Source organism: Salvelinus namaycush, chromosome 35, assembly GCF_016432855.1.
Source record: "Salvelinus namaycush isolate Seneca chromosome 35, SaNama_1.0, whole genome shotgun sequence".
NCBI classification, from domain to species: Eukaryota; Metazoa; Chordata; class Actinopteri; order Salmoniformes; family Salmonidae; genus Salvelinus; species Salvelinus namaycush.
The window spans coordinates 21,683,129-21,693,816 of NC_052341.1; the positions used below are offsets into that span (position 1 = coordinate 21,683,129).

Sequence of the window (10,688 nt, forward strand, 5' to 3'; positions counted from 1 at the left end):
GTACAGAGAGATCCTTGATGAAATTCTGCTCCAGAGTGCTCAGCACCTCAGACTGAGGCAAAGGTTCACCTTCCAAAAGGACAACAACCCTAAGCACACAGCCAAGACAATGCAGGAGTGGCTTCGGGACAAGTCTCTGAATGTCCTTGAGTGTCCCAGCCAGAGCCCGGACTTGAACCAAATCGAACATCTCTGGAGAGACCTGAAAATAGCTGTGCACCGACGCTCCCCATCCAACCTGACAGAGCTTGAGAGGATCTGCAGAAAATAATGGGAAAAACTCCCCAAATACAGGTGTGCCAAGCTTGTAGCGTCATACCCAAAAAGGTTCAAGGCTGTAATTTCTGCCGAAGGTGCCTCAACAAAGTACTGAGTAGAGGGTCTGAATACATATGTACTTCATGTATTTCATTTATTTTATTTTTTATAAATTAGCCAAAATTTCTAAACCTGTTTTTGCTTTGTCATTATAGGGTATTGTGTGTAGATTGAGGAAAAAAACATATTTAATCAATTTTAGAATAAGGTTGTAACGTAACAAAATGTGGAGAAGGTCAAGGGGTCTGACTACTTTCTGAATGTACTGTATATGTTGCGTATTGGTAACTGTGTGTATTTATCTCCTGTAGTTGTGGTGTGCTGCGGGTGTGAACCTGTCGGGGGGTAAGACTCGTGACGGCGGGTCTATAGTAGGTGCCAGTGTGTTCTACAGTGACCTGACCAGCCCTGGTCCTGAGAGCCCTCTCAGGAAGACAGGATCACAGAGCAGTCTGGACAAACTGGACCAGGACCTAAAGGTACATATACATCATACAGCACACACATGCTTGCACTCATACAATAGACAGACAGACGGGCTCATAAGACACACGTGTGTACGTACAGTAAAGACACACTCACACTCATACACCCTTTTCCGTTGTGTGTGTGTAGGAGCAGGAGAAGGAGCTGCTCCACCAGGAGGAGCTGTCCTCTCTGGTGTGGATCTGTACCAGTACTCAGGCCACCACTAAGGTCATCGTCATCGATGCCAACCAGCCTGGGAACGTCCTGGAGAATTTCTTTGTCTGCAACTCTCATGTTCTCTGCATCGCCAGTGTGCCAGGTCTGCGTGTGTTCGTTTGTGTGATGTAAACTGAAGACAAGGCAAAATGTTTTTGTTTTGATTGCAGCTAATCATACCATGTTTGTTTATACATGTTTATATATGACGTGTGTGTGTGTGTGTGTCAGGTGCCAGAGAGACAGACTATCCGGCAGGGGAGGAGGTGCCCCATGACGCGGGGTCGGGTGCTGAGGGCGGGACTTTGCAAGCCAGCACAACCAGTAGTTGCTCAATGGGCGAAGCTGGAGTGCTGGCAGGGATCAATGTGGTTGGCTGCTCTACAGAGGGGGCAGTGGCTACCCCCCAGACAGCAGGAGCAGAGAATGACACCGACACAGGTAAGATTAGTACACCCACGCAGGCATACAGTTGAAGTCGGAAGTTTACATACACTTAGGTTGGAGTCATTAAAACTCATTTTTCAACCACTCCACACATTTCTTGTTAACAAACTATAGTTTTGGCAAGTCGGTTAGGACATCTACTTTGTGCATGACACAAGTAATTTTTCCAACAATTGTTTACAGACAGATTATTTCACTTATAATTCACTGTATCACAATTCCAGTGGGTCAGAAGTTCACATACACTAAGTTGACTGTGCCGTTAAACAGCTTGGAAAATTCCAGAAAATGAAGTTATGGCTTTAGAAGCTTCTGATAGGCTAATTGACATAATTTGAGTCAATTGGAGGTGTACCTGTGGATGCATTTCAAGGCCTACCTTCAAACTCAGTGCCTCTTTGCTTGACATCATGGGAAAATCAAAAGAAATCAGCCAAGACAAAAAAAATGTAGACCTCCACAAGTCTGGTTCATCCTTGGGAGCAATTTCCAAATGCCTGAAGGTACCACGTTCATCTGTACAAACAATAGTACACAAGTATAAACACCATGGGACCACGCAGCCGTCATACCGCTCAGGAAGGAGACACGTTCTGTCTCCTAGAGATGAGCGTACTTTGGTGCGAATTGTGCAAACTAATCCCAGAATAACAGCAAAGGACCGTGTGAAGATGCTGGAGGAAACGGGTACAAAAATATCTATATCCACAGTAAAACGAGTCCTATATCGACGTAACCTCTGCAAGGAAGAAGCCACTGCTCCAAAACCGCCTTTAAAAAGCCAGACTACGTTTTGCAACTGCACATGGGGACAAAGATCGTACTTTTTGGAGAAATGTCCTCTGGTCTGATGAAACAAAAATAGAACTGCTTGGCCATAATGACCATCGTTATGTTTGGAGGAAAAGGGGGGATGCTTGCAAGCCGAAGAACACCATCCCAACCGTGAAGCACGGGGGTGGAAGCATCATTTCGTGGGGGTGCTTTGCTGCAGGAGGGACTGGTGCACTTCACAAAATAGATGGCATCATGAGGTAGGAAAATTTATGTGGATATATTGAAGCAACATCTCAAGACATTAGTCAGGAAGTTAAAAGCTTGGACGCAAATGGGTCTTCCAAATGGACAATGACCCTAAGCATTCTTCCAAAGTTGTGGCAAAATGGCTTAAGGACAACAAAGTGAAGGTATTGGAGTGGCCATCACAAAGCTCTGACCTCAATCCTATAGAAAATGTGTGGGCAGAACTGGAAAAAGCGTGTGTGAGCAAGGGGGCCTACAAACCTGACTCAGTTACACCAGCTCTGTCAGGAGCAATGGGCCAGAATTCACCCAACTTATTGTGGGATGCTTGTGGAAGGCTACCCAAAATGTTTGACCCAAGTTAAACAATTTAATGGCAATGCTAGCAAATACTTATTGAGTCTATGTAAACTTCTGACCCACTGGCAATGTGAGGAAAGAAATAAAAGCTGAAATAAATCATTCTCTCTGTTATTATTCTGACATTTCACATTTTTAAAATAAAGTGGTGATCCTAACTGACCTAAGACAGGGAATTTTTACTTGGATTAAATGTCGGGAATTGTGAAACTGAGTTTAAATGTATTTGGCTAAAGTGTATGTAAACTTCTGACTTCAACTGTACATACATACACACATGTATCTTTTTTTTGTTTGTGTGTTTGTATTTTTGGTCTCGTATCCTTCGCTCCAGACACCAAGCCCCTCCCCCTGCCACTCACCACCACAACGAGACAAGATCATCTCCCTCGTACAACAAGCAGTCAACTCATATGACACCGAAACACATTGAGACATTATTTTACTGTAATAGAGGAGAACGTAACCTTTGCAACGATGCCCTTTTATGTCTCAACTCCCAAAATGTATTACAGAGCAGAGCCTACTAAGATGGGAGTATCCATTAAAGTGATTGTGAAAAATGAATGCTCAGTTTCTGTCGTGCGCGGCACCATGTACAGCTAGCAGCATATTATCCAGACTGTATGCTAGCTGTCTAGCCTGTGTTTTATAAATGTGCAAAGAGCATAAGAATACGCATTTAAATACGGAATTGGCAACTCGTTCTCATTCTGCGAAATAAGCATCTTCTTATCCAGGTAGGCCACTGGATTTCAACATCCTAAACTAAGTGAACAGGCTGGGTTGTTCAAACAGTTGGAGACGGAAAGGAGGGTGTATTCATAACAGATCAACTGTTCTACCTTGTTAGCAAGCAACTAGATCCATGTAAAACTAGACTTTAAATATAAAGATTAGCTGGCTACTCACTAGCAGGTGGGCCTGTGCTTGAGAGATTGTTAACGCCTGCTAACAGAAGTTAGTCATTTATTAGTGAATGTGCATTTTGCATGGTTCTGGTAAGTGTGTAACAAAAAGGGTGTTTTCATAGACCAGATCAGTGATTATGGCAAAAAAGCAATAATATTTGCTTCTCCAGTCCTTCCCTAAGTCAAAAGTGATTATCTATTGAATTCTCTGCTCTTACACCTACAGTTTCTCCTTCACTCCTCTCTGTGTAGACGCCAAGGCTGCAGAGGAGGCTACTGAAGCTACAGAGGCCAGTGCGGGTCCTGCAGGCCCGGAGCATGACTTAAGTCAGAGGGGAGTCTACACTGAACATGTCTTCACTGACCCTCTGGGAGTACAGAGCACTAGTCCTGGGGAGACGCCAGCCAACTACACACAGAGGTATGGGATACAGGGATGCACACACACCACACACACACACACACACACACACACTAACATCCTGTTTCTGTTCTCAGGGAGTCTGATCTGGTGAAGGATGGAGTTAGCTCCAACCCTAACCCAGAGGAACAGGACCTGATGAGAGAAGAAGCCCAGAAGATGAGCAGTGTTTTACCAACCATGTGGCTTGGGGCACAGAACGGATGGTGAGACGCCGATCGATTTAATCAATCAATCAGATCAGTTTATCTATCTCATATTGATCTCATCAGTCAAATGTGTGTGTGTTCCAGTGTGTACGTGCACTCGTCAGTGGCCCAGTGGAGGAAGTGTCTCCACTCTATAAAGCTGAAGGACTCTGTCCTGGGCATTGTCCATGTGAAGGGGAGAGTGTTGGTGGCTCTGGCTGATGGAACACTGGCTATCTTCCACAGAGGAGTGGGTAAGGCTGAGATGTTTTCTTACACGTTTGTGTGACTTTTAATTGGTTGTCTTAGTTTCTTATGTGACTGTGTCCATTAAAGGATTCCTACATTGGTGCTTACACACCGCTCTTACTCTCCCTCTCTCCAGATGGTCAGTGGGACCTGACTAACTACCACCTACTAGACCTGGGCAGACCCCACCACTCTGTCCGCTGTATGACCGTGGTTCACGACAAGGTCTGGTGTGGCTACAGGAACAAGATCTACGTGGTCCAGCCCAAAGCCATGAAGATAGAGGTACGTCTGACCCGTTCATGGACGCACGCACGCACAAGAACCCACGCACACACACACGGACTCACACAGGCTCAGTCCACAGATTATAGTTGTAATCCTCCTCTCCACTGTAGAAGTCGTTTGATGCCCACCCCCGTAAGGAGAGCCAGGTGAGACAGCTGGCGGGGGAAGGAGATGGTATCTGGGTGTCCATCCGACTGGACTCTACTCTGAGACTGTTCCATTCCCACACACACCAACACCTGCAGGACGTTGACATAGAGCCCTACGTCAGCAAGATGCTGGGTGAGGAACCAAGGCCATTTACACCTGTTGCAGTTGATGTAGTTATTGTGTGTTCTACGTTCTATGCTTCTAACGCAACTTGATTGTGGTGTTTGTGTCCTCGTTGTTAGCTAGTTTTGACTGATATGGGACAGGGGTTCACAGCATTAGCAAGCCCAAGTGACATACAGGAAATACAGACCCATTATTCCTCTTTTCTTAATGTGTCATGTTGGTCTCCCTCAGGTACGGGGAAGCTGGGCTTCTCCTTTGTCAGGATCACAGCTCTCATGGTGTCCTGTAACCGTCTTTGGGTCGGCACTGGCAATGGAGTCATCATCTCTATACCTCTCACTGACAGTAAGGGGAAGTAATGTCTCTCTCCCACTCTCCATCCCCCTCTCTATGCCCACTACTCTCTCCCCAAATCTCTATTTAATGATGCATCTCTCTCCATCCTTCTCTCTCCCCTCCCAATCTCTATTTAATGATAGATCTCTCTCCATCCTTCTCTCTCCCCTCCCAATCTCTATTTAATGATAGATCTCTCTCTCCATCCTTCTCTTTCTCCTCCCATTCTCTATTTAATGAAAATCTCTCCATCCTTCCATCTATCCACCCTCTCTCTATTTAACGATTCATCTCTCTCTCTAGCCAATAAGGTGATGGCAGGGCCAGGTAAACCTGGCGGAGTGATCCGTGTGTATGGTGATGAGAACAGTGACAAGGTGACGGCTGGAACCTTCGTACCCTTCTGCTCCATGGTGCACGCTCAGCTCTGTTTCCATGGTCACCGAGACGCAGTCAAGTTCTTCACCGCTGTCCCAGGTAACTTCACTTCTCTTCCCTCTCTTCTTCTCCTCCTCGTCCTGCCTTTTAACTGATGAAGGTCCCCCCAGGTCAGGTGATCCCGTCAGGTGCAGGCGGAGCAGCGGAGGCGGGGGGTGACAACGGGGCAGAGGAGAACCCTCAAAAGCAGTTGGGCAAGTCTGTTCTGGTGATGAGTGGAGGAGAGGGATACATCGACTTCAGGATGGGTGAGTTGGCATGGACCATCACATCAGACTGACAAGTACAGTCAGTATATGGCAGGGCATGAAAACATAGATATTTGTATGAGTTGAAGTGGCTTAATGTGTGTGTGTGTGTGTGTGTGTGTGTGTGTGTGTCTTTGTGTCTTTTTGTGTGTGTGTGTGTCTTTTTGTGTGTGTGTGTGTCTTTGTGTGTGTGTGTGTGTGTCTTTGTGTGTGTGTAGGTGATGAGACTGAAGAGCCACTGGACGAGCCCACTCTGAAGCTGCAGCCGTTCCTGGCCAAAGCTGAGAGGAGTCACCTGATCGTCTGGCAGGTCATGGACAGCCAGGACTGAACTTTAACCTCTGACCATGCCACGGCGATGAGGAGCCTATTTAAAGCAGGAACAAGCTGTCCAGTCAGATTCACTCTTTTGCATGTTTATTTTTGTTTATTTATTTTCTTCTAATTTTGGTTTTGTATCTTTGTTTTGTTTTACATTTTTTTAATTAAATGTTTTATTTTACTGATTGTATTGTATTTTAAATCTGATACAAGCCTGTCGCGCTTCTATTATTATTATTATTATTATTACTAGAATGATTATTAGTGAAAACAAAAAAAATGGTGATTTCAATTTTCTTAGATCATATTTTGCACCTGGTTTTCTATTGGATGCTTAGGGTCCAACCCCTCTGTCCAAATACTGTGTGGTGATTGGTGGAATCAATGCAGGGTCAGGGTGTGTCTTTGGCCTCCCCTCTGTGCTTTCTTTCAGATAGACGGAGAGGAGACAATACTGTATAAGAGACCTGCTCACAGGAGAATAATGATGGTTTATTGGTTATGATGTGTTTTGAAATGCAAAACCAAATCAACCCCATGATGTCTCACATCGTCCAATAAGAAAGAAGGGATTACAGGACAATCCAGCAAGTGAGCCAATCCTGTGTGTCCTGAATGACACAGACGTACTCTTGCGTGATAGATTTTATTTTGTGAGAACATGGTTCTTGATTGTATGAAAGACAGTTTTTAATCAATTGTAAGAGTTTTCTGGACCTGGGATCAGTGTTGTCCTCCATTACTGGGCTTATGTTTAGGCTAACCTAATAGATCTCTGATCAATCATGTCCGTAGCTGCTGGGGCAGAGAATCGCCTTGTTTCAATACTTTCGAAATGCACCTTTTCTTTCTAGGGGTAATGATTGACAAGATTTAAATAGGATGGATACATATAGATTAATAATTTATTACCTCACGGAAGGAAGGCAGTGTTGCATTGCAAGTGTTGGAACAGGGCTTCCGTCTTTAGTTTCTGGGCCGCTGCTCTCCCGCCTTCCCTCCCTCCCACCAGCTAGAGCTTGCAGACACTTTACGAAAATCAACGGCTGCCTTATGTTTGAAAGTTGAGAAAAAATATATTGAAAACTACATTATGGACTTTAAGTGTGACAGATTTATTTATTCCTATGTGAAAGAATGTTACATGGCCGGTTACCAAATAAAGTAAATGTGTAATGTGTGGCCTTGTAGCAGCATGTTCAGCCCCGTCTCTCTGTAAATACAATAACATTTTGCCAGACCGTCTTTGTTAAAATGATCATGGTGTATAGAATAGAGATATATTTTTAAGCTGTCATCTCTGCAAATAAACTAAGAGCACTCTCCGAGAGCAGAGATGTTGGTGTATAATAGCCGGCTTCTCTGCTTCTGACATCTTTTGTACGCTGAGAGTAGATGTTACCCATAGGCACAGATCTAGGATCAGTTTATCTTCTCTAAATCCCAACATGAAACATTAAGGGGAACAACTCAACACTGACCTTAGATCAGCGTCTAGGAACAACTTCTTTCTTCTACCTTTTGTACACTAGAGGGCAAGGTGGCTCCCCCCATAGGTTGCTATGATACTGAAGTTTTCAGACTCTAAGCCTATTTTGATTAACTTTTTGTACATTTTGTCTTTTTAGACTCTGGTTGCATCTAAAATGACACATTGATTCCCCATCTAGTACACTATTTTGGCCAGGCTAGTTGAAAGAAGTGCACTAGAAAGGGGGTAAGGTTTCATGTGTCTCTGGTCTGTGCATCAACAGATTTAGCTGGTGTCTGTCCTGAGGGGTGAAAGTGTGTGTGTGTTTCTCTCCAGGAGAAGATCCCTCATATTGCAGTTTAGCCATTTCAGTATTTATTTCTATGAAAGAGCATTTGCAGTTCAGAATGTAACTTTGTACAATATGAAATATCACTATATATGTGAGCGACCGACTTGATTCGGTCTTATGTAGACAAATTTGAAATTGTGTTTTTTACATTAGATATTATTTTGACAAGGATTGTTATTGGAATGGTCAATACATGAGTGGTTGAATTAGAGAGAGAAACTACTGAGCTATGCACTACATCCACAGGGGAAGGTTGAGTGTTCTGGGTAGGAGTTGTCATTGGGCAGTGATCTAGCAACAGCTTATCCTTACAAAATCCTTCATTACGGCTAAGGTGAAATGTGTAAAACAGACCAGTGCCTAAGATCAGCTTCTTTCTACTCTAACCTGGAGGTTGATGAACAGGTCACAGTCGTGTGTCCCCCCCCCCCCCCCCCCCACATAAAAAACTGTTGTGATGCATCACCTATGTACTGATACAGCGTCTCAGCCTTGTTCTTTTAGCATTCAATTAAACTGACTTTTTTGGGGAAACTCTTGTGTCCTCTCGTTATTTGGCTTTTTCCAACTTATTGAAATCATTCCTAGGTGCTCTTGACTTTACCAGACATGGCTCTTTCCAATACATGAGGTGCACTTAAAATCAACCTCTTAAAAGATAAGCAAACATTCAGCGTACATATGTGTAAACCAAACACAATGGCTGTCCATGTTCAGCAGTAGCCAGCACCCTGGAGAATGACTGACCAGAGGTTAACTCTGCAGGGAGATAGAGGGTTGGTTTTCTTTTATGGCTGTGGAGCGCTGCCTGGTGAAGGTAGACACCCTCTCTCGTTCTCGCTCGCTCTCCCTCTCTATTTCGCTCTCTCTTCTCTCTAATGCTCTGCCACAGTATCGATTGCTTTAGGATAGGCAGAAACCAACATTTAGCACAACGCTGTCTCATGTTGCCCTGAAATAGTATCTCTCTGCTGTATGTGTGTCTACATTAACTGGATAGATGATAACCTTGCAAGGCCAGACAGAGCGCCTGTAATCAATGAAACACCTTGATTTCAATGCAGTGTTTAACTATTGACTTTTTACATATAGCATCATACCATAATATCCCACCTGTAGCCTAGCCTACTGCAATAGAGGGGTGGCAGGTAGCCTAGTGGTTAGAGCGTTGGACTAGTAACCAAAAGGTTGGATCTCCGAGCTGACATGGTACAAATCTGTCGTTTTACCCCTGTTCCTAGGCTGTCGTTGAAAATAAGAATTTGTTCTTAACTGACTTGCCTAGTTAAATAAAGGTCAAAATAGGACAGGCTCTATTTGAACTCCTGAAAAGAGGTCATCCTTCGCTGAAGAAAACACATTCACTTTTCTTCCTTGCCACCAGGTGTCAGTGTTGCCCCACAGTCTGGTGGCGTCTGGAAGGGGGCATTACTAGAAGCCAATAGAAACACCTCTCCCTTTGCTCTAATTGGCTTTTTACTGTTCTATTCATGGATTTAATGTTCCATTCCATCCCAATAATGTACAAAATCTGCGATGGCACTATAGCCATGTGTGAAATTTGGTGCCTCTATCGCAAAAGCTACAATTGTTTCACTTAGCCGCTAGACAATAAGGATGTAATAACATTTCTGTTAGTGCGTATTAGGGTGTGAGGATGGATGGTGACTTTGGACAGGACACATGGAGGGGGTGATAGTAATGGTCACGCATGCCTGGCCTGCTGCGCTGCCCCCCTGGCCCACACATTTACACCACCCATATCAGTAGAACATACACACCTCCCTCTCCCTGCTTCCCTGCTCTCTCAGGGTGTAGCGGTTATGTAATGAGCCAGCTGGTGTCTCTAGGGGAGGTTGGCTTGGCCTTGGCCCCATGACGCTTGCAACGCCAGGGTTGTGGGTTCGATTCCCACGGGGGACCAGTATGAAAATGAATGCACTCACTACCGTAAGTCGCTCTGGATAAGCGTGTCTGCTAAATGACTAGAATGTCTCGGCACACACCATCACCCGCTGCCCAGGCCTCTCTGTCTACGGTCCAACCAATAACACTGAGGGGATCACTCTTTCTATTTTATGGAAAGGGTAATATCTCAGGTGCCTGAAACAATCCTGCATTGGCTGCAGTGCATGCATGCGTGTCTGTGTTGTCTGCCCATATGTTTCATTGCAGGGCCAGATGGGTGCAATGAGGTGAGTGCTGAATCTGTTGAATGGTGTATTTCTACCACAAGGTATAACTCATTGTCATTATCATACTCACAGAAAATACTCCACATTACCCTCTCATTAAACAATACACTGGTCGGAGTAAGAGAAAGACTTGGTTTCTCACCCTATCATATAGGACCCATA

General features: G+C 44.5%; 1 protein-coding gene across 4 annotated transcripts in view; it reads left to right on the forward strand.

The window, feature by feature from the left end:
- LOC120029458 (C-Jun-amino-terminal kinase-interacting protein 4-like) overlaps nt 1-8,865 on the forward strand; it is a 52,236-nt gene extending 43,371 nt beyond the window's left edge. For 3 of the 4 annotated variants that reach the window (XM_038974676.1, XM_038974677.1, XM_038974679.1), the window contains 12 exons: nt 630-797; nt 934-1,105; nt 1,234-1,443; nt 3,996-4,164; nt 4,242-4,370; nt 4,458-4,606; nt 4,738-4,886; nt 5,000-5,171; nt 5,397-5,510; nt 5,805-5,978; nt 6,050-6,187; nt 6,406-8,865. In XM_038974676.1, the coding sequence (XP_038830604.1) occupies nt 630-797; nt 934-1,105; nt 1,234-1,443; nt 3,996-4,164; nt 4,242-4,370; nt 4,458-4,606; nt 4,738-4,886; nt 5,000-5,171; nt 5,397-5,510; nt 5,805-5,978; nt 6,050-6,187; nt 6,406-6,518 (1,857 nt within the window). In that variant the 3' untranslated portion in view covers nt 6,519-8,865. Of the gene's footprint in view, nt 1-629; nt 798-933; nt 1,106-1,233; nt 1,444-3,995; nt 4,165-4,241; nt 4,371-4,457; nt 4,607-4,737; nt 4,887-4,999; nt 5,172-5,396; nt 5,511-5,804; nt 6,188-6,405 lie in introns of those variants that run through there. The other variant, XM_038974678.1, reaches the window with a different exon arrangement.
- Nucleotides 8,866-10,688: the final 1,823 nt, after the last annotated feature.